Source organism: Callorhinus ursinus, unplaced genomic scaffold (assembly GCF_003265705.2).
Source record: "Callorhinus ursinus isolate GAN/ISIS: 27379988/994484 unplaced genomic scaffold, GSC_fseal_2.0 scaffold3, whole genome shotgun sequence".
Taxonomy (NCBI): domain Eukaryota; kingdom Metazoa; phylum Chordata; class Mammalia; order Carnivora; family Otariidae; genus Callorhinus; species Callorhinus ursinus.
The window spans coordinates 1,243,082-1,266,527 of NW_027397065.1; the positions used below are offsets into that span (position 1 = coordinate 1,243,082).

A 23,446-nucleotide genomic window follows, 5' to 3' on the forward strand; every position below is an offset into this window, starting at 1 on the left:
TTCCTTCCTTCCTTCCTTCCTTCCTTCCTTCCTTCCTTCCTTCCTTCCTTCATAATAGCCATCCTGACAGGTGTTAGGTGATATCTCTTTGTGGTTTTGATTCACATTTCCCTGGTGATGAGTGACATTGAGCACCTTTTTATATACATGTTGGTCATTTGTATGTCGTCTTTGGAGAAATATCTTTTCAAGTCTTTACCCATTTTTAACTTGAGTAATTTGTGTTCTTTCTGCTACTGAGTTGTAAGAGTACCTTATATATTTTGGAAATGAATGATTTGTTAGATGTATGTTTGGCAAATACTTTCTCTTATTCTGTGGGTTGCCTTTTTTACTGTTGATTGCTTCCTTTGCTGTACAGAAGCTTTTTAGTCTGATGTAGTTCCACTTGTCTGTTTTTGCTTTTATTGTCTGTGCTTTGGTGTCACATCCATGAAATCATTGCCAAGAACAGTGTCATGAAACTTTTCCCTATGCTTTCTTCTTTTTTTTTCTTTTTAAAGATTTTATTTATTTATTTGACAGAGAGCGAGAGAGAGTGAGTGCAAATGTACAAGCAGGGGAGCTACAGGAGGAGAGGGAGAAACAGACTCCCTGCTGAGCAAGGAGCCCAACATGGGGCTCCATTCCAGGACCCTGGGAACATGACCTGAGCGGAAGGCAGATGCTTAAAGACTGAGCCAGCCAGGCGCCCCTCCCTTTGCTTTCTTCTAGGTTTTAAGTCTTTAATCTATTTTGAGTTGATTTTTGTGTCTCGTGTGAAATAAGGCTCCAATTTCAATTTTTGCCTGTGGATATCCAGTTTTCCCAGCACCATTTGTTGACGAGACTATCCTTTTTCCCATTGTGTATTCTTGGCACCCTTGTTGAAGAGCAGTTAGCTGTGTATGTGTGAATTTATTTCTAGGTGCCTGTATTATGTTCTGTTGATCTATATGTCATTTTTAAAAAAAGATTTTATTTATTTATTTATTTGATGGAAAGAGAGAGAGTGAGAGAGAGAGAGAGCGAGCACACACACAAGCAGGGGGAGCCGCAGGAGAGGGAGAGGGAGAAGCGACTCCCGCTGAGGAGGGAGCCCGATGCGGGACTCGATCCCAGGATCCTGGGATCACGACCTGAGCCGAAGGCAGACGCTTAACCAACTGAGCCACCAGGTGCCGCATATGTCAGTTTTTAATGGCAATACTATACTGTTTGTTTGTTTATTTATTAAGATTTTATTTATTTATTTGACAGACAGAGTCACAGCGAGAGAGGGAACGCAAGCAGGGGGAGTGGGAGAGGGAGAAGCAGGCCTCCCGCGGAGCAGGGAGCCCGATGCGGGGCTCGATCCCAGGACCCTGGGATCATGACCTGAGCCAAAGGCAGACGCCCAACGACTGAGCCGCCCAGGCGCCCCGGCAATATTATACTGTTTAAATTACTGTAGCTTTGCAATATGTTTTTTAAATCAGGAGGTGTGATACTTCCAGCTTTGTTCTTTCTCAAGGTAGATTTGGCTATTTAGGGCCTCGATATATCTTTGCAACAGTTCTTTGAGCAAAACACTTTTGTCCCCACTCTGCAGATGGGGAAACTAGAGCTGGGAATGCAATTGAGGGCTGTCTGACTCCAAAGTCAGTGCTCTTTACCATTACATTCCAGATCTCTTAGCACATGGAGTGTCACGAATTTAACAGGAAACTGTGAAGTAGGACACATATGTAAAATTAGGTAAGTTTCAGAGATTTTTACTCATTTATTCACCTGAAAAATGCATGTAATCATGTATATTTTGTAGATTTTTGAGGCGAATTTAATAGCTTCCTGAAAAGCAGTATGAGATTCTTATTAAGAGTTAGAGTATCACAACAATGCTAGTTTCTAAAAAGAGGTTAATTGAAACTCTGCTCCCTAATAATCTTTAATGAATAAGAAACATCCTAAATAGACCCACTGCTTTCACTCTATACTCTAAATTAAGCTCTATCAGGCCCCTCCCTTCACCCTCTCCCATGCATAATATATCCTGGGAATATGGTCTTTTTATTGGTTGACTATGTTGTCAGTCACAAGACATGGAAAATTCTGCCTCTGCTCTGTTTGCATTTAAGAATTAACAGATGTGCTTGCTTTGAAGAAACTGATTCATTTCTTGATGGGAAGAAAAATCTTCTTCAGTTTTTCACTTATTTTTTTATGTATAGGATTTTCACTGACTTTGGACCAAATACTTGCCAGGAAGAATGTGAGGTGAGTAATTGCACATTTGTTAATTCAGCGCATCTGTGAACTTCAATGCAAGTGTGAAATTAGATGGTTCTGTAATTTCTTTATATTGTTGCATAGCTATATTTGTTTATAATTCAAATAGGATATATTAAATTAAATCATTCTGTGGCTAACAAAATCATTGAACTAGAGTTTATAAATAAGACATGAAAATACAATCTTTATTATAAGAAGCAAGAGTTATTCAAAATGCACAAGAAACATTTGTATTATGTATCAAAGTATGTATCTATGAGAAAATGACTCAAATCAGTGTTCAGGTTTCTTTTATACTTACAAGTAATATTAATTTCATGGTTTTCTCCTGCCATTGTTATGAGAGAAGAGAGCAAGGAAAAATTTAAAAACCTCAGAAATATATAACCTGTCCTTCAAAGAAAAGGTGTTGAATCATTTTAACTGGTAGGGGACGGTAATTGTTTGGAGTACATACTGCTTAAAATTAACAAGCAAAACTTCTATTCCTGTATCCTTTGTCTTTTGGCTCTTTCCATACCATATAAGGGAAACTACAGAGATTTGTCTATAAGGGAGAATATTCAGAATCTGAATAGCAATTAACTTATGTTATATCTCCTAATTGCTCATTATGTGCCATCCCAATAAATACATCAGGGAATTTAGTGTGAACACAAAGGGTAGTGCCAAGTGGGATGGTCTGCCAAAACTGTGTTAAAGAATCTTTAAGTCACCAGCTGATAAAAACTGTAAGTGCAGGCATTTTCTATTTGTTTCCCCCATTGTTTCTAAATCAGTTAGTGCTTTCCTTCAAGTTCATTTTCGAATAGTAAGAGACCTATACTACTCTTAGCTTATTAAAGCTTAGTAAGGTTTCCTTACTTCATTTGTACAGAGATGACTGATTTGTGTATTACACTGATAAAATGTACACCAAATACATAAAAATCCCAATTATGTTTCTGAAGCAAGGTTAATGGGTTTGAATAATTTCAGCTTCGGAAGGGACCCTAGAAATCACATCAATCAATGATCATTTGAATCTAAAAATATAGCATATTAATTTATTATGAAAGAAACAACAGTTGCTGTTTTGTGAATGTCTTTCAAATCATGGATCTGAAATTTAAAATATCTTTCATTTTTATGGGTCCATTCAAGGTTCTTAAGTCTCTAGGAAGGATGATTGTATTTTAAATTAATACTTGTTTCCTAAGCTTAGAGAGAGTAGGGGTCACCACTCTTTCTTTACATTTTTCTTCCTCAAACTGGGTTAAAACAATTCCTTTAACAAAAGGAAATATTTTGCCTCTCACACAGTATCCTGTGTGATCTGTCATTTTCTACTTCCCTTTCAGACTTTGTTCATTCATTCATGCATGTAGCACATATGTTTTTAGTACTTGGTACTTTTAAACAGCTAGGTGCTGTGCTAGGTACTGGGTCTACACTGGTGAGCAAAACAGGAATAGTCCCTGCCTTCATGAAGCTTTCAGTCTAGTGGAGGAGATACTCTCATTAGTCAAATGTGAATCATGCTGTGAAAGAAAAGTGTGGGAGGCTATGAGCACATATAATAGGTGGGTCTGAACGGGTCTGAGATAGTAGGAAGAGTGTCCTTAAGGAAGTGACATTTAACTGTAATCTATAGCAAAGGGAGGGAGTACCTAGGAGGAGGGGGAAGAGGAGGTTAGAGAACATTCTAGGTGGAGGGAACAGCAAGTGCTAAGACTCTTATGAGACAAGAAGGGAACATGAAACCTTCAAGGAGCTGGACTGAAGACTGCTGGTGTAGCTAGAACAGATGGGAAGAGGTCAGATGAGGTGAGCACAGTTAGCAGGTCTCTGAGGGCCTCAGAGGCCATGGTGAGAATATGGTCTTCCTCCTGCACAGACCCATGGCAGAGCTGTTTCACCTTTACCTTCATGAAGGCATTACTTTGCAGACTCATGATGGACTACAAAAATATGGCACCAGCCACTACAAGCTTCGGGCTCTTGATTACTTTTCAAAGGTATTGCAGAGATCCCTTTTACTGGACAAGGATTGGAATATTTTTAGAGACAATATAGGTTTTGTTTCTTTATTATTTATTTTAAAAAAATTTAACCAGTGTTACTCAGTTTATTCATATAGATAACTTTAACCAGTTAATTCTTTACAATCTTACTTTAGTTCAGAGATTATGTAGTGATGTGAAAATGTATATATATATATATATTTTAAAGATTTTATTCATTTATTTGTCAGAGAGAGAGAGAGCACAAGCAGGGGGAAGGCAGGCAGGCAGGCAGAGGGAGAGAAGCAGGCTCCCCACTGAGCAAGGAGCCCAGTGTGGGACTGGATCCCAGGACCCTGGGATCATGACCTGAGCCCAAGGCAGACGCTCAGCCGACTGAGCCACCCAGGTGTCCCGAAATGTATATATATTTTATCTTTGGTTGAGATTATGGTTTCCTATAAAACCTTGTTAATTCAGTCTTATGGGTATGGGAAAGGCCTATCTAAATTATAGTTCATTTAAAAAAAGAAGTATAGCAGCATTATTGTGTGTTCATAACCATAGATTCAGTGAAATGAAAATAAGCCTTTGTTGTCTTCTAAAAACTTTTCATTTGTGAACACATGGAAATTTTTAATGAGTAGAGCAAAGTCTCAAGCCAAGCATATTATCAGTTTGGTAGCTCATCCATCCATCTCTTCATTCATTCATTCATTCATTCATTCATATACTTTTATTCAGGAAACTTTTATTAAACTGTTCTGCTAACTAGATATTTCCAAATGACTTGATAAATTTTCATATTATTTAGATGAAATATCTCATAATTTTCTTTTTTTGTTCATTAAGACATTTTAAAATTGAATACTTAACCCTGTATCATGAAATGTGCTTTTTGGATAAATGAAGTTTAAATTAAAGAAATTTTAAAAGTCTGTTTGTGTACGATGATATTACTAGAAAGCTTGAAGCTCTTAAGAAGTATTGCTTGGGTATTAGTGTTTCTTTCATGTATTCAGTCACTTTGGAACTTGCAGTACAGAGTTTGAAATTTAGGTAAGATAGAGATCTTTTAGCTAAAGCACATCTCTATTGTAGTTACATGATTACCTGTTGGAGCCTCACTTTTGCTGCTCAGGAAATTAAATTTCTTAGTGCTCCTAAGTGTATTTGGGCTCTGAGGACTGATTTATGCTAATCCTACTCACCAGAGACTATCAATCAGAATGCTAATTTATAAATTTTTAAAGGAAGACATCTTTTTTTCTTCTCTTTTTTTAGAGACAGAGAAAGAGAAAGAGTGGGGAGGTTGGGAAAGGGTCGAGGGAGAGGGAGAGAGAGAATCTCAAGCAGGCTCCATGCCCAGCGTGGAGCCTGATATGGGGCTCCATCTCACGACCCTGAGATCATGACCTGGGCTGAAATCAAGAGTCAGATGCTTAATTGACTGAGCCACCCAGGTGCCCCAGAAGGCATCTTTTTAAAAAGAATAAATTTAAAAAAATCCATCGTGGTTTTAAAAAAATCAGGTGTTACCAAGACACATCATAAATTATCGAAAAAAAAAAAAAGTGTCTCCCATTTAGTCAGCTTCTCTAGTAACAAACAACTCCAGTTTTCCAGAATCTTACCGTCTTGACCATTTATTTCTCACTCATGTTACATGTTGATAGCTATTTAGTGGGCTGTTGCAGGCCTGCTCCAGCTGTTTCCCATGTCTTGTCATTCCAAGACCTAGACTGAAAGAGCAGCCCCTGTTTGGGCACACTGTCATCATGGCAGAGAGAAGGGGACAAGGAGCTGGCAGACACATGCAGTACCTCAGAAAGTGTCTGCAGAGCTGGTACATTGTTGCTTCCCCTCATGTTCCGTTGGCTCGTTGGCTCGAACAAGACACATAGCTGAGACTTACCGTGGGGCAGGAAATACTCTCTACCTACAGGGAGGTGCTGCAAAGCATATGGCCAAGGGCAAGGGTATATACATCTCGGATTATTTCCAGGGAGTTGGGAACAATCCTACAACCCACAACACTGCCACATTATTTAAATATGTGTAGAGGATTTCTCAATTTACATATTTAATTTTATTTTTTAAAAGATTATGTATTTATTTGAGAGAGAGAGAATGAGTGAGAGAGAGAGCACGAGCAGGGGAAAGGGGGAGAGGAAGAAGGAGACTTCCCGCCGAGCAGGGAGCCCGATGTGGGGGCTCGATCCCGGCACCCTGGGATCATGACCTGAGCTGAAGGCAGACGCTTAACCCACTGAGCCACCCAGGCACCCCTCAATTTATACATTTTAGACATTGTCTAACAACTTCCTGTTATTGCTGACAAAGTTTTTGCCTCCAACACTGCCCTCACCCTCCTTTTCTTCATCCACCTGCCCGTCTAATATATAGTTACATTACTACTTTCAGTTAAATCTGTGCTGGCATCAGTGTGACTGTGTGTGTATTATTCACTGACAAGCCAGTTAGCATACTATAAATATTTCTCTTTTCTTTATACAGCTCTTTCCTTTTCTCTTGAGTTAAAAATTACTACCCTTTTTCATTTGCAATATTTAAAAAATATATATATTCTTGGGGCACCTGGGTGGCTCAGTCATTAAGCATCTGCCTTCGGCTCAGGTCATGATCCCGGGATCCTAGGATTGAGCCCCACGTCCAGCTCCCTGCTCGTGTTCCTTCTCTGGTTGTCTCTCTCTCTCTGTCGAATAAATAAATAAAATCTTCAAGAAAAATAAAAATATATATATTCTTAATTCTTTTCACAAGTCCCCTCATCTAACATGTAGTGTAGCGTCTCAAATCCTTTTACCTAGAGCCCTCCCTCTATGTCTCCTCTTTGGAGCTCTGTTGTCCTCTCACTGCAATCTGGATCGATGCTCTCTAGGTCTGATAAGGAATAGGCATCCTGAAGTTTCTCTTCCTCACCCTTCTAAGTTAGAGTCTCTGTTGATTAGTGCCTCAGTTTCCTCTTTCTTGGTTTCCTCTCACTTTGCTTGAGCACATCCTCCTCTAGCGTCCGTGAAGGGGTGTGAGAGAGACATTTTCCGAATCCTTGTATGATTCTTGTGTTTGTTTTTTTTTTTCTAATTTTTGGAAACTAATAGGACATTTTCTTTATCCAGGTTCTAAAATGTTACAAGTACCTCATCTCACAAATATGACTCAAAATGGATAACAGAGCTAAATGTAAAAGCTAAAACTTTAAAACTTCTAGATAAAACACAGGAGAAAATTTTGTGACGTTATGTTAAGAAAATGGTTTAGACCCAGAAACATAGACAATAGAAGAAGAAAAACAAATACATTAGACTTTATGAAAATTAAAATGTTTCCATTTTGAAAGTCACCATTAAGAAAATGAAAAAGCAAGACAATGGAAGAAAATGTTTTCAATGCATGTATCTGACACAGGACTTGTATCCATACAGAGAACTCTTTCAACTCAATAAGAAGAGACAGTTAATTTAATTAAAAATGTGATAAAAGATTTAAACACAGAGTTCACATAAGAAAATATATGAATGGTCAATAGGCGAAAAGATGCTCATTCTCGTTAGTCATCAGGGAAATGGAAAAGAAAACTACAATATGATAGCAACCCATACCTATGAGAATGGATAAAATTGAACAGATTTACAGTACAAATATTACAAGAATGTGGAGCCACAGAAAAGCTCATATAGTGAAACTGGCAGTTTTGTTAAAAGTTAAACTTTTACTATATGACTCAGCCATTCTTCTGGGTATCTATTCAAGAGAATCCAAAAAATATTCCATATAAGCCCTGTACACAAATATATTTATATCTTTATTTGTAGTAGCCCCAAACTCAAAACACCATAAATGTCCATCAGTGGATGCCTAGAGAGACAAAATGTGGTATATCCGTACAATGAAATACTTCTCAGTAATGAAAAGGAATGAGATATTAATATATATAACAACATCAGAGAATTCCAATCATTATATTTAGACTGAAAGAAGCCAAGCACTGAAGAATATATATGATTCTATTTATAATTCTAGAAAATGCAAACTAATCTAAAGTGACAGAAAGCCATTACTTAGTTTTCCTGTGGCTGAAAGTGGAGGGAACATCTCTTTACTGCAAGAGTGCATGGGGAAACTTCTGTGGTTTGTAAATATTCTGTATCTTTATTATGGTGGTGTGTCATGGATATATGCGTATGCCAAAACTCGTCAGGTTATACACATTGAGTCAGTGTAGTTTATTGTACTTAAATTATATCTCAGTAAAGTTGATAAAGTGAGAATAAGTTTGTATGCATGCATGAATTTATTAACAGCAATGAGTAGATATCATGGTCACCAACTTGTCATCTTCACAAATTCTCATTAGATAATAGAGATTGTATTACCAAGAGAATGGTGCATTCATTGTGTAATTGGTTCCATATAATTCATTTTAAAGCACTTTATGTTACAGATTTAGTAACTCTTGAACTAAAGTTATGTTTTGCATATGGACCATGGTATGTAATATATATATATATATATATTTCTCTAATTGTAAATATATTGAGTTTATATAACAATTATACATATAGGTCTTGGATAGCAATCGCTTAAATACAGAGTTTGATCTGCATTCTTATATACTACAAGGTACAAGTTCTGAAAAATTTTAAATAGGCAGTAAACAAAATTTTTATGACATTTATGACATAATCAGAGATTTAAGCACTAGCATGATAGTTTTAAAGAAATTATTAATATTTTCTAGATATAATTGGGCAGTTATTTTAAAAAGTCCTTATCTTTTAGAAATACATACTTAAATCATATTAATTTCTGGTATTTCCTTCAAAATAATACCAGAGAGGGGAAATGGGTGAGCTTATAGTTGAAACAAGATTGCTTATACCTTGATAATTACTAAAGCTGGATGGTGGGTACAAGGACATGGGGGTGGGGAGAGGGCTTATGTTTTTCTGTTTATATTTGTATGTGTTTACAATATTCCATGATAAAAAGATGCGTAGATCTTCTAAGTTAGCAGTTTCACTTCTAGGAATTTATCTTAAGGAACTTCTTGGGGGTATGAACAAACACTCCACAATAAGGTTCAATGTAGTATAGTCTGTTAATTGGAAACAACCTAAATACATAATAGGAATTTGGTTGAATAAATTGATACATTTGTGGTGATGTAATACCAACATGGAATTCAAAATTATGTCAGAAAATCATGTTGAGCACCGGGTGATGGATGGAATTGTTGAATCACTATATTGTACATCTGAAACTAATATAACACAGTATGTTAACTAATGGGAATTAAAAAGTTAAAAAAAATTATGTCGGAAAAATATATAATTACATGAGAAAATATTTGTGATATATTTTTAAGTTGAAAAAAATTTTGCAGGCTCCAAAACAGGCTGTTTACACATACCTGTTTTTGAATTTTATAAAAAGTAAATTTATGTGTGTTGTGTGTGTACATCTGTGTGTGTGTGTGTGTGTGTGTGTGTGTAGAGTGAAACACTGGAAGGATATATAATTTATATCCCCATAATTTTCAGAAAAAGTTGGCAATAGAGTCTGTCTTGTTTTTTAATAAAAAAATGAATATTTTTGCTTTAATATGGTAACAGTACAATAAGTATAAAACTTCACTGTAAAAGATTTTATGTTTCATTATTTATTTGCTTTATTATTTGGTTACTATTTATTTTGGTTAGACCTCAGTGTTTAGTACATAACTTGGCACATGGTAGGCCCTCAATAATAATACTCAATGGATAAGAATTAGGGTTTATATTTACAAATTAAAAAAAATTCTGACTTTTTCTTATTTTCTTTGAAGAACATATATTACTTTTTTAAATCAGAAATTCAGTATGAAAAAGTGGACAGTTTTGACACGTAAGTTTCTGTCTTCTCTTGAGATGTAATAAACTGAAATATCCTCCTTAAAACTTCCTATGAAATCTGATATATAGATATCTGTTCAGCATCTTTTTATTTTTGTTTTTTTCTAGTTTCATCTCTCGAACATCTTCAAATAGAGAAGTGGTTATAAACGGTAAGACCTGTATTTGCCCGTATGATTCCTTGAAGGGTTGAGGAGAAGGGTGTTGTTTGTGGTGGGCTTCACTGAATACTGGTGATTGGAGCAGGAGTCTTACATGTAAAAATCTCTTAAACTGGTGTATTCCAAATTATGAGCCAGAAGAGGCTCAAGCCTGGCATATTTTACGGTGCTTAGCATTTTCGTATCTTTCAGGTACATTAATAAATCAGTGACATTTAGCCTTTGTACTCATATCATTTATTTGACAGATCAGCTGAGTAATGGAGATATGAATCCAATCCAGAATTTCACAACAATACCAATCACACAGGTATGGATATGTTAGGAAACTAGGTTGTATCTTTAAAAAAATTTTTTTTTAAACACATTTCAATCAGGTCTGTGAAAATATAAATAATACTTTTGTTAATAACTAACATTCTTGCTTAAGTTTTGGATGGGGAAATGTATTATAGTAGTCTTCTAGTAAATAAAAAACTAAAGTTTTACTTGTTCTTGTATATTTTCATTACAATACTCAGTTTTACTTTTGTTGCTTTCCAGACAGGATCACTATAGTAACAGTTTATCTTTGGTTCCTGGTAAGCTTGGATTGCTGCTGCCTCTTTAATTTCTCTTTTATCTGTACTAATATTGGAGTAATCAGTATGGACTAGTTGATCTAGATAAATGGATCTTCTGTCAGATATTTGTGACTTCTAGAGTCAAGTACTGAAGTGCATTGTCTCAGGCTGCCTCAGGTTTCATAAGATGAAGAATGATGTTAGAAGACCCTGCTAGTTTTTGTATATTACATGATCTGGAGAGACTGTCTAAGGCAGTAGCCACTAGCCACATGGGGCTATTTAAATTTAAATTCAAATGAAATAATGTTAAGTAAAATTAAAAACTTAATCTCAGTTGCACTGGCCGCATTTCCAGTGCCATGATAGGTACAGAAAGCCAGTGACTGCTACACGGGACAGTGCAGGTATAGAACATACCCAATGTTGCAGAATGTTCTATTGGATATTAGTGGTCTGGAGAATTAGGCTTGATAGCTAGAAACTTCTTGTTATGTTTGTTTGCTTAACATATTAATTTCTTTATTTTAAAATCTTGCCTTATTTGGGTTCCTATTTTCTGAAGAGATAGATTACTGCCATTAGTTCATGGCGTGGTGAATTTTTGTTTTTAATTCCTAGACTTTTTTTTTTTTTGAGTAGTTTTAGGTTTACAGAAAAAATTGAACAAAATAGAAGGTTCCCATATGCTCCCTCAATCCCTTCCGCCTTGAGTTTCCCCTTTGTTTAACATCTTGTGTTATTGTGGTATATTTCTTAAAGTTGATAAGCCAATATTGATACATTATTATTAAGTAAAGTCCATAGTTTACATTTGGATTCACTCTTTGTGTTGTACATTTTATGGGTTTTAACAAATGTATAATGATATCTACCTACCATTATGGTATTTTACAGAATAATACTTTCGTGGCCCTAAAAATCTGAATAGGCTCCACCTATTCATCCCCACTCTCTCTCCCAGCCTGGAAACTTCTTGAGTCTATATTGCTAATATTATTATTTGCAAAGTCGGCTTTTTTTTTTTTTTTAATTTAGCCCTTTCCAATTTGGGTGCTGTGTGGAACTAGGCTCATAGACCTTTCAGATATATCTATCAGTTTTGGCTTGTTAAATGATTAAGATGGGCCCACCTATCATCTCCTTTGTCCCACAGTAACATGGACTCTGGAGTGAGAGAGATGAAAGTTTCAACTGGTTGTAAATTAGTCCTTTTACTCCAAGAAACCTTTTGTGCCAGGGAAACAAACCTGTCTCTTAAGTTTTGTTTATTTGGTTAACTAGACTCTCAGCTACACTCCGAGCAGACAAGGACATTTAGAAAAAGAACCTTGGAATGCATTCAGCCATCATAGCCCAATCAATGTCTCCATGGATGGAATTCCCTGCATTCTTTTCTGGGCCAAAGGAATAACAGTAAAATTTAAGAATCAGACCTGGCTGGACCTTACAGATGAAGCTTTTGGCCAGGCGGCAACAGTGGACATTAGCAACTCAAATTGCAGTGAAGAAAGTGCCATGTAAGTTGATTGCTTTGCTGGAGGCCCTTAGGGCGATTGTAATCTGTTAACTGGATGGTCAAGTTTTCTGACGATTCAGAAAATGGTACAAGTAGGTTCATTTGTAGTGAACTTGAAACGCATCTCTTATGAAATGTTTAATGTCTAAAATAAAAGAAAAAAGTCAGAAATTAATTGAAAAAAAATTCCCCCCAGCAATTCTCTTGTTACAATACCTTGAGGAAAATCAGAGTTGTAAATGTGAAGGTTTTCCAAATTCATTCTGAAAAATGAACGAGATTCCAGGCATGGTATCAACTTCAAATGTGAGGTATCATACTACTTTCGTCCTAGCAGGAGGAAATCATGCATCATGGAGCAGAGTCATACATCTTCTAGTGGGTGAAAAAAGAGAAGGCTGACTCTAGCCAGGGCAGATTTCTGATTCGAGGGAGTGTTCTGAAGTTGTGGGACGTTGCCAGTTTGCATATGTGCAAGGGTACCTTTAAATGGCCATATTTCAGAGAATTCTTTAGGACATTTGTTCAAAATGATTTTAATAATTCCTTTTGATTTGAGATAAGCAGATTAAATAAATATCCCTTTTGAAGAGGAAATCAATTTCCCATACCTTTCTCTGCTTTCTAGTCATCCAAGCAAAAAGTTTTTGCTTGTATTTGTTTTGGTCGAGGAAGAGTAAGTCTGGCATATCCCACTTGCTTTCTGTAAATCTCCTTGCTTTCAACATTTGCTAGTGTAATGAAAGCTTTTGGAAGATTGTCTGCATTTGTCCTGGCCTGGTTTAGATGGACAGAATGCTTTGTATACTCTGTGTGCGTGCGTGTGTGTGTGTGTGTGTATGTGTGTGTGTGGGGGGTATTCATTTTATATATTTGGGCTGGAAATACTTTTTTACTCCTGAACTTTACTTTTCATTTAAAAATTATTGGTGATGGGTAAAAGTGGATTGTATTAATATTACAAGTTTTAGTGAGTATCTTGCTATTCAGAGTGATTATCTCTTATTAGGGAATTAAGGAAATGTAAGTATAAGCATCCAGAGTCCTCCCAGATTTGTTTATTCTGTGGCAGCACAGACTACCGAAGAGACTCCAGCACTGTTGAGAGCTTGGGCCTTTTTCCCTTGGGCTCTAATTAATTCCCTACAGGGCTCTTTATTTGTGGCCAGCTGCCTGGAGAGAGGCTGATTGCCTGGGGATCATCTTGCCTATCTGTGGCTGACTGGCCCGCCTTGATTCCATTTATTCTTACCCCTGGGTATTTGTGGGGAAGATCAGAGCACCACACTTTTTTGCTGGGCTTTAGAAATCTTAATGATCCCTGGGAACCCAGAGACAGAAAGAATGAAAACTTGGCTTTTTGTCCCAGTTCTGCCAGTGCAGTGCGCGTTGTGACTTTACAAATAGGAGCCGCCATAGGATCATCATCTGTGAATGGAGATAATGATATCTATTAATTGTAACAGGCCTGAGGCACTTGCTTTGGGCCAGGCACAGTGCGAGGACTTGACAGGCACAATATCTGCTATTCCTCAGAGTACTATTGAGTCACAGACTGTTACCATCCAAAATCAAGGCTCCTAGAGGTTAAGAAACTTGATAAGATCACACAGCTTATTTGGTAATAGAGCTGGGGCCTAAAATGTCTTTAACAATGATATTTTACCTTCTCTTTCTTGGCCCTGTCTCATAGCACTGTGAAAATCAAACGGTGAAATGTATGGACGAGAACTTTGAGAACTCTTCAAGTGCTACTCGAAGTAGTAGTATTATCTTCCTAACATACTAATGATAACCAGAGTAAAATAGTGTCTATGCCTGGTTACCTGGTGGAGAGACCTAGGGAAGCTTTGGTTTTCACAATGCACAAAGGAATGATTGGGTGGGACCTGGTTTTCTTCTTGGTCACCACCTACATATTCTACTCGGATGAGTCCTGAGTGAGCAGCATCTACCTCCTGGAGTCCTGTTCAGGCGAGTGTGTGGGCATCTTGGACAGCCCACCCATGGGGATGAATGGAAGGCTTCCCAGTACATGAGGCATGCAGGGACCAGATACTGAGACCATCCCTCATTCCTGTGAATCATGGACATTAGTGAGATGCCTTTGCTATGCTGGCAAGGAAATCTTAGGTTCTCAAGAACCAGAGAGGGAGTTGCTGAAAGAATAAATCCAAGTAAAGACATAACCATGTAAGGTCAAAAGCACAGATTTAAAAAAGGTGACCTTGTTTTAATGCTTGGAAACAAAATGTTCAGGGAAAGGCAAGTTGTTGGCAGACAGATTTGCTACGGAAATCTTTTTAAATAGTGAATATAGAGCATAATCTGAGCATCTGGGGGTATTTTGAACTTAGGCAATTATAGTCTGAAGAATACAGAGTCTGTTTTTTTTTTTTTTAATAAGATTTATTTATTTATTTATTTATTTGACAGAGAGAGGCACAGTGAGAGAGGGAACACAAGCAGAGGGAGTGTGAGAGGGAGAAGCAGGCTTCCCGCAGAGCAGGGAGCCCAATGCGGGGCTTGATCCCAGGACCCTGGGATCATGACCTGAGCCGAAGGCAGACGCTTAACAACTGAGCCACCCAGGCGTCCCTCAGAGTCTGTTTTAAACATGGGAGGTTAGGGTGCTTGGAAGAGTAAAAGCAGTTCTTTTTTGAGTGACTTGCTAGATTGTATTTCTCCTTCATGTTCCCAGGTTATGGTGCAATGCCTGGCTCTTGGAAGAGTCTCACTGAATCGTTGTTGAATTTGCTTTGTTGAAATCAGGCATGTTCTTTACTCTGCAGCAGAGCATGTTAACAGCTCTCACTGAAACCAGGACTGCTGGAGAAAGCTCTTGGGAGTGTCAGAAGCTTAGAGGCCATTGAGCTGCTCCATCGGGAAAAAGGGACAGCAGTTAGGTGGACTCAGTATGGCCTTGCTTTGAGGTTTAGTTCAACAGCTACAGAGTCATTTTATGGATAGCTAAGCTATTCTGATTCCTTGGAAGAAGTGGAGAAATTTCTGTTAAAATAAGTGACCAGTCGAACTTGTAAAATACTATTCAAGAAATAAATTTTATTTCTTTAAAGTATTTTAAGTACTTTGTAACAGGCTATCAGAATAGTCTTAGAGAAAGGCCCTTTTGGAGACCTGCTTTACTGAATAAATTAGCTTATAAAGTGTTCATAAATGAATGCTTCTAAGGTGTCTAAGCTTATAATGTTAGAAAAAAAAGATAATTCTCCTAGTAACTTTATCTGGTTTATTTTGTAAATACCCTTCCCCTTTCCCCATAAATAGTATGACGATAAATTTCAGCTCAATCGCTGACATTTCTGTTTCTTGATAAGTAGGACTAAATAAATGAGATTACATTTGTGTGATGTTTTTTTCAAGCTTGTAATTGGACGTTTTATGGCTATCCACTTTTGCTTTTTTGGTTTTATAATGTATGTTGAGCTGTTATAATTTCTAGACATTATAATGTCACATAGCTGCATCATCCTTTCTGTATTTAAATTTTTCACATTTTCTCATTTCAGTTATTTAGCTTTTTCTCGTTCTTATTTTTCAGCCTTATTGAAATGTAAATAAAATACACTAAACTGCACATATTTAAAGTACAGTTTGATCAGTTTTGACATATTTGTGCACCCACAAAACCATTACTACAATCAAAACAGCAAACATTTTCATCACCCTCCAAAGTTTCCTTGTGCCCCTTTGTAATCTTTCCCTCCTGCCACTCCCAGCCCTCCAGGTAACCACTGACCTGCTCTCTATAGTTATAGGTGAGTTTGCATTTTCCAGAATTATCTATAAATATAATCACATAGGGGCACCTGGGTGGCTCAGTTGGTTAAATGTCTAACTCTTGGTTTCGGCTCAGGTCATGATCTTGCAGTTGGGGAACTAAGCCCTGCTTGTGCTCAGTGCGGAGTCTGCTTCAGATTCTTTCTCCTTCTCCTGCTGCCCCTCCCTGCTCATACACACTCTCTCTAAAACGTATAAATAAAATCTTGAATAAATAAGTAAATAAATATAGTCATATGGTGTATAGTCTCTTTTAGTCTGGCTTCTTTCACTTAGCTTGATGATTTTGATATTCTACATTGTTACATGTTTCAAAGTGATGTTTCTTTTTAACTGCTGAGTGGTAAGTACTCCATTATATGGATATACCACAACTTATTTATCCATCCACCTCTTGATGGAAATTTGTTTTGCCCCAGTTTTTAAATAGCTTTCCAAGGAAAGTTGCTTTAAACATTCATGTACAAGGCTTCGTAAGAGTGTATATTTTCATTTTTCTTAAATACCTAGGAGTAGAATGGCTAGATCATATGGTATGTGCATGTTTAACTTTTTAAGAAACCGCCAAATTGTTTTTTAAAGTCATTGTACCATTTACCTTTCCACCAGCATTGTATGAGGAGGTTCCAGTTGCTTTACATCCTTACTGACACTTGGTATGGTCACTGACTGTAAAGAAAATATTTTTGTTTCAGCATAGTTAGCAATTTCTGAACAAATTTGACTGGGACTTGGGTTAAAAGATAAGCCTTGGGTTTAGTAAGAGATTTACCACCTTAGACCAATGTGTTTACCTGTCAAGAAGTAATGAAAATCCAAATCAAAACCTCAATGAGATATCATCTCACACCAGTCAGAATGTCTAAAATTAGCAAGTCAGGAAATGACAGATGTTGGCGGGGATGCGGAGAAAGGGGAACCCTCCTACACTGTTGGTGGGAATGCAAGCTGGTGCAGCCACTCTGGAAAGCAGTATGGAGGTTCCTCAAAAAGTTGAAAATAGAGCTACCCTACGACCCAGCAATTGCACTACTGGGGATTTACCCCAGAGATACAAATGTAGGGATCCAAAGGGGTACATGCACCCCGATGTTTATAGTAGCAATGTCCACAATAGCCAAACTGTGGAAAGAGCCAAGATGTCCATCTACAGATTAATGGATAAAGAAGATGTGGTATATATATACAATGGAATATTATGCAGCCATCAAAAGGAATGAAATATTGCCATTTGCAATGATGCCAGTGGAACTGGAGGGTATTATGCTGAGCGAAATAAGTCAATCAGAGAAAGACATGTATCATATGCCCTCCCTGATACGAGGAATTCTTAATCTCAGGGAACAAACTGAAGGTTGCTGGAGTGATGGGGGGTGGGAAGGATGGGGCATCTGGGTGATAGACATTGGGGAGGGTATGTGCTATGGTGAGCGCTGTGAATTGTGTAAGACTGTTGAATCACAGACCTGTACCTCTGAAACAAATAATACATTATATGTTAAAAAAAAAGAAAAAAGAAGATAGAAGGAGGGGAAGAATGAAGGGGGGGACTAGGAGGGGGAGACGAACCATGAGAGACTATGGACTCTGAGAAACAAACTGAGGGTTCTAGAGGGGAGGGGGTGGGGGGATGGGTTAGCCTGGTGATGAGTATTAAGGAGGGCACGTTCTGCATGGAGCACTGGGTGTTATACGCAAACAATGAATCATGGAACACTACATCAAAAACTAATGATGTAATATATGGTGATTAACATAACATAATAAAAAAAGATGTATATGCATGATATATATGTTTTCTGAAACAATATACAAGGCAATGTAAACTTGAAAATAAATCTGAAAAACATAGCCTATAATTTGAAAAAAAAAAAAAAAAAAGAAGTAATGAACCTCAGGACCATGGAAGTACTCCAGCACTTGGAAACCCACAGAGGCTGCTTGTCTTCCTCTTAGAGACAATTATTTACATTCACCTTTATGGTGACCTATTTATTCCCATCTAGAGGCTGATAAAACTCATCAGCTTATGTTGTGAGGTAGGTACCTGGTACTCTTCTCTTTTCACGTGCCAAGGAAAATTTTTGACACTAAGGAAGCAAATGTTTCCCTTTCTCAGGGTTAAGGGGGATCTCTGTCTCTCTTTTACATAAACTAAAAGATTCCCAGATTCACAATTTTGGTGTTCCTCACCTGTATTACAAATCCCAGTATGTACAGGATGACATCTGGCTCTCATCCTGTTGCCCAGGCAGAAGAATTGGGTTAAAAGGGGAACCAATGTGGTTATTGCTATGAATTACTAATACTCTGTCTCACATCCAGGAAATCTCATGTTAACTTTCAGAAAAATGTGAGTAACTATGATATTAAGAGCTTAAGAGTAGGTTCTTTTTTGAGAGCAAAAGTGCAGGGGAAGGACAGAGGTAGAGGGAGAATCCCAAGCAGGCTCCGTTTCCGTTGTGGAGGCTGACACAAGGCTTGATCTCACGATCCTGAGATCACCACCTGAGTGGAAACCAAGAGTTGGGTGCTCAACCAACTCAGCCACCCAGGTGCCCAAAGAGTAGATTCTTAAAAAAAGTTTTAATTATTTCGATTACTGTACCATGATGCTTTTATCTTATTGTGGTTTTATTTTACTGATAACTAAAGATGCTGAGCATTTTTTTCATGTATTTATTAACTATATGTATATCTTCCTTTGTGGACTGCTCTTTTCACCATTTTTAAGTTAAGTTGTCTTCTTATTATTGAGTTGTTAGTGTTATTTATTCTGGATACTAGTTCTTTGTGTATATGTATTGTGGATATTTTCTCTTGTTCTGTGGCTTGCCTTTCTTGTTTTCTTAACACTGTCTTTTTTTTTTAAGATTTTATTTGTTTATTTGACAGAGAGGCAGTGAGAGAGGGAACACAAGCAGGGGGAGTGGGAAAGGGAGAAGAAGGCTTCCTGCAGAGCAGGGAGCCCGATGCGGGGCTCAATCCCAGGACTTTGGGATCATGACCTGAGCAGAAGGCAGACACTTAACGACTGAGCCACCCAGGTGCCCCTTAACACTGTCTTTTGAAGAGTAAAAATTTTTAATAAACTCCAGTATATAAATTTTTTCTTTATATTTCATACTTCTAATCTTTTTAGTTTATTTTTAATTAACATATAATGTATTATTGGTTTCAGAAGTAGAGGTCAGTGATTCATCAGTCCTTATATAACACCCAGTGCTCATTACATCACGTGCCCTCCTTAATGTCCGTCACCCAGTTACCCCATCACTCCACCTCTGTCCCCTCCAGCAACCCTGAGTTTGTTTCCTATGATTAAGAATCTCTTATGGTTCTATATTTTTTCAAGAAACCATTGGCTAGTCCAAGATTGCAAAATTGCTATATGTTTATTCTATAAGTTTTATTGTTTTAGTTTTTCCATTTTGAGGTAATTTTTTAGTATAGTGTGAAGTAAAGGTTATTTCTATTTTGATGGACTGTGTTGTTTCTGTTTTCTTAGTTTGTCTCTGAAGTTTGTTGATGCTGAAATTCCCAAAGGTCTTGATATAAGGTAGGTATGGATATTACTTTGGAGTGTTATAGGTTCAGCACTTCATATTGGCTCCATATAATTTACTCACTCAACATGTAGTATCAAGGGCCCGCTATGTGCCAAGCACTGTGACATGTGAAATGCCACATATAACTAACTATGCAAAGTCAGCAATATTATGGTGGGATCCTATAGTGATGATTTCTTTAGTTTCTACCAAAGCATCTGTATAGATTTTCCTTCTTCAGTTAGGACTTAGAAATTACATGAACCTGAAAATGTGATACTCTTTTCCTGTGAGCAAAAAATATATGTAAAGCTCCAAAGCTGAAGCTCTGGTTTGAAGTTATTTTCTATATCGTGCCTTACAATAAATCACACTTATCACTTTATAATAACAAAAAACCTCTCTGTTAGCTGAATTTCCCAGCAGATAACCCAGGCCTACATTTTGCTGTGTTAATGTGTGGAAGAATGCATCTGCCAACAGTGGTTTATTCAAGTAGTTAGGAACTGCTCCAGGAGTGAGGACAATGTCAAAGCATTATATTTTTTTTCTTATGAAAATAAAATGTTTCTGTTCCTATAGGACCAATGTTTTAGTGGAGATAAACAGCTATGTCTTTAACATTACTTGAAAAAACCAGTAGGATGTGCTAGGACAGTCTTTCCTAAGCTGTGTTCTATGGAACACTTCTGCTATGTAAAAATATTTATAAGATTCCTCAGGAAAGGGGTTCTGTGGTCAGATGTGTTTGAGAAAGACTGCACACCATGTCCTCCTCTTGGAGATTCACAGTATAAATTTGTATATTAAATTTACTGTGAAGACATGCTTTTAAGGAAGATTGCAACACTTGGTGACTGATTAACCTCTTTTCCTATATTTACTTTAGAAAGCTCTTTCCTCAGAATATTTGCCTACATATCATGGAACCACTAGTGTTTCACTGGTTATAATTTAGAAAATACATGTCATCATCTTTTAGATAAACTTTATAAGGAAAATAGAATCCCACAAGGTGAGCAAGCATACAAACACAAATATACATATCTGTTTGATATAAGTGAGTAGTTTTTATTCAAATAGCACTTTTTTTCCCCAAAAGGAAAATAACTTTATGATTATTATTTTTTTCTTTTGATGAAGGAATGCAGCAGATGCTGTCAGTACCCCATCTATATCACTTTGGGCTTTTTCCATTTGAGAGCACTATACCAGCTCAACTTTGAACTGCCAGCCTTTCTTTGCCTAAAAGCTTCCTTAAGCCAAAGGGTCCACTGCCTCCCATCCCTACCCCAGCAAGTCTCAACCAATGACTGAAAGAAGTGTATAAATACCCCAGCTCCCTCACCCTGAGCCTCAGGTCAGATAACAAGCATGTGAACTACCCTCATTCCCAGTGTACCCCATGAGCATCAAACTGCACTTGTCCACAGTGGAAACTTGCTTAATAATGTGTCCTTTTGGGGTGTCTTCCATTCCTCTGTCATTTTTCTTTTCTTTTCTCCATTTGACATATTTTGAATTCCCAAATAAATCTGGGACTACCAGGGCACCTGGGTGGCTCAGTCGTTAAGCGTCTGCCTTTGGCTCAGGTCATGATCCCAGGGTCCTGGGATCAAGCCCCGCATTGGGCTCCCTGCTCCATGGGAAGCCTGCTTCTCCCTCTCCCACTCCCCCTGCTTGTGTTCCTTCTCTTGCTGTGTCTCTCTCTGTCAAATAAATAAATAAAATCTTTAAAAAAATTTGGGACTACTTCCCCAAATACTTCTTCTCTTCACATCATTGTCTCAGAGTCTGCTTCTCTAAGAGTCCAATACATGACCAGAAAACAAAAAGAATCAGAAAATGTTTATTTATAAAAAGAACTTGAAAATCATTCATAATTTAATCACCATTTGTAATCATTATTAACATTTGATCTCTGTCCTTCCAGAATTTTTTTTCTACACAGTCACATGTTTGTTTTTTAATGAAAAAATGATCATGGCATATTATAACTTTTTCATTGCTGGAGAATATTCCATTCTAAAATGGCTAAGAGTAAAGACTGTAGTCTCAAATTGGATTTGGAGCCCAGCTCCAATACTTAATCTCCGAGTAAACTTGCACAAGCCATTTATTTCACCCCTCTGTGTCTTGATTCCTCGCCTGTGAAATGAGGATAATAGTATCTTTCTCATGTTAAATAAAATACACATAAAGAACATAGAAGGGTGCTTGACACAGTAAAAGCTCTCTTTGGGTTATTTTTGACCATTATTTACTTAGCTAATTCTATATTAGCTTAGAATTTAGTTTTTTTCAACTTTTTTTGCTATAATAAAACCAAGTTTTGATTTAAAAAATGAAATTAAAACAAACTTTTTGTGTTTTTCTTTTTGAAGGAATTTGTACTGTCCACTTTTGGGGTCTGCTCTGTCTTTTGCTTTCGTTCAAACCTATCAGGAGACTGCTTCAGCACTAGAAGGAAACTCTCTCAGAGCCAGTTCTGCTACCTGACAAAAGAGGGTGCAATTGCACTGCTCATAGATGATTTCCTGTGTCAGCAAATATCCAAGTGCTTTAGGAGTAATACTGTTTGTAATCATTTTCAGATTCACCCTTACCAGTTACAACAAGTTGTACCTCCAGAGCTGGTTTAGTCTGCAGCGAGTCGAGATTATTTTCAATAATTCAATCCAAGCAACTTTTAATGCAACTGGCATCTATGCTCCGTCAAGTTATTCCTACCACTGCCACCGTGTCAGCAGCCTGCCACGGTATGATGCCCTCTTGTTGCCCAGCTACGCGGATGACACGGCAAACCTGTGGGAGGTCACTTTTGTTGATTTCCAGGTAATGAACTAAAACATATGCTCAGTGCGCCTGTATATTTGGTGCCAAAGAAACTCAGTATTTGAAAACACCGGAAATATAGATGTTTTGAGAAAAGAGAGGAATGGATACCTTTAAAATAATATTGGTATTTTTTTCTTTATCTTCTAAGTCATGAAGTGGAATAGGATAGAATATTTCCTCTCCCTGTGCACTACCCACACCCTACGCACCGCCCCCTGCCCCCCACCTTGCTTTTACAGTCACATTTCTGCAGTCACTAATAATTATCAATGAGGAATGCCAGCAATCTAAGCTGGAGTGAAGCTGTGGCATGAAGCCCAGTGACTGACACTTCCTGGAGTGAGAGGCCCTTCTGGGGAGAGGAACTGTTAGGTAATTATTTTATTTCCTTCAGGGAGTGGAGCAGTGATCCTATCAGGACAGATAAGAAGTACATCTGTAGCATGAGTGACAGCTTTGGCAGTTAGCACAGGAATGGAACTGTCAGCTAAGGAGTCAAAAATACCCCAGAGATCCTCTTGAAAGTATTTGGGGAAAGGCATGGGGGCATTAGATGTTTCTTTTCACCACCAGAATCTCAGGCAGAAAGACATCTGTCAACTTCCTCTGTCCTGTTTACCTGTGAAGAAAGCTTCACTCGCTCTTCCAACTCACTGAAATAGGCCCGGTTTTGCATGTCCCTCTTATGGGCACTTTCCAATCTTTTCCAAATGTAAATGGATTTACTTATTCTTCCCCCCAGTTTGGAGAGGTGTGCAGTTTGGGGTAGGGAAGGAGCTTGCATTTTGGAGTTTGAAAGAAAGACTTGGTTTCAAATTGCTTGTCAGCTACCTGGGCAAACTACTTCACCCTCTTGATTTCTGGCCTTT

At 37.6% G+C, this 23,446-nt stretch overlaps 1 protein-coding gene across 3 annotated transcripts in view; it reads left to right on the plus strand.

Annotated features, from left to right (window-relative positions):
- The window catches only part of LOC112819899 (V-type proton ATPase subunit S1-like protein), a 44,146-nt gene that overhangs the window by 15,138 nt on the left and 5,562 nt on the right, over nucleotides 1–23,446 (plus strand). For 2 of the 3 annotated variants that reach the window (XM_073887564.1, XM_073887562.1), the window contains 6 exons: nucleotides 2,190–2,235; nucleotides 10,256–10,299; nucleotides 10,557–10,618; nucleotides 12,156–12,391; nucleotides 19,700–19,750; nucleotides 22,334–22,574. In XM_073887564.1, the coding sequence (XP_073743665.1) occupies nucleotides 10,577–10,618; nucleotides 12,156–12,391; nucleotides 19,700–19,750; nucleotides 22,334–22,574 (570 nt within the window). In that variant the 5' untranslated portion in view covers nucleotides 2,190–2,235; nucleotides 10,256–10,299; nucleotides 10,557–10,576. Of the gene's footprint in view, nucleotides 1–2,140; nucleotides 2,236–10,255; nucleotides 10,300–10,556; nucleotides 10,619–12,155; nucleotides 12,392–19,699; nucleotides 19,751–22,333; nucleotides 22,575–23,446 lie in introns of those variants that run through there. The other variant, XM_025866726.2, reaches the window with a different exon arrangement.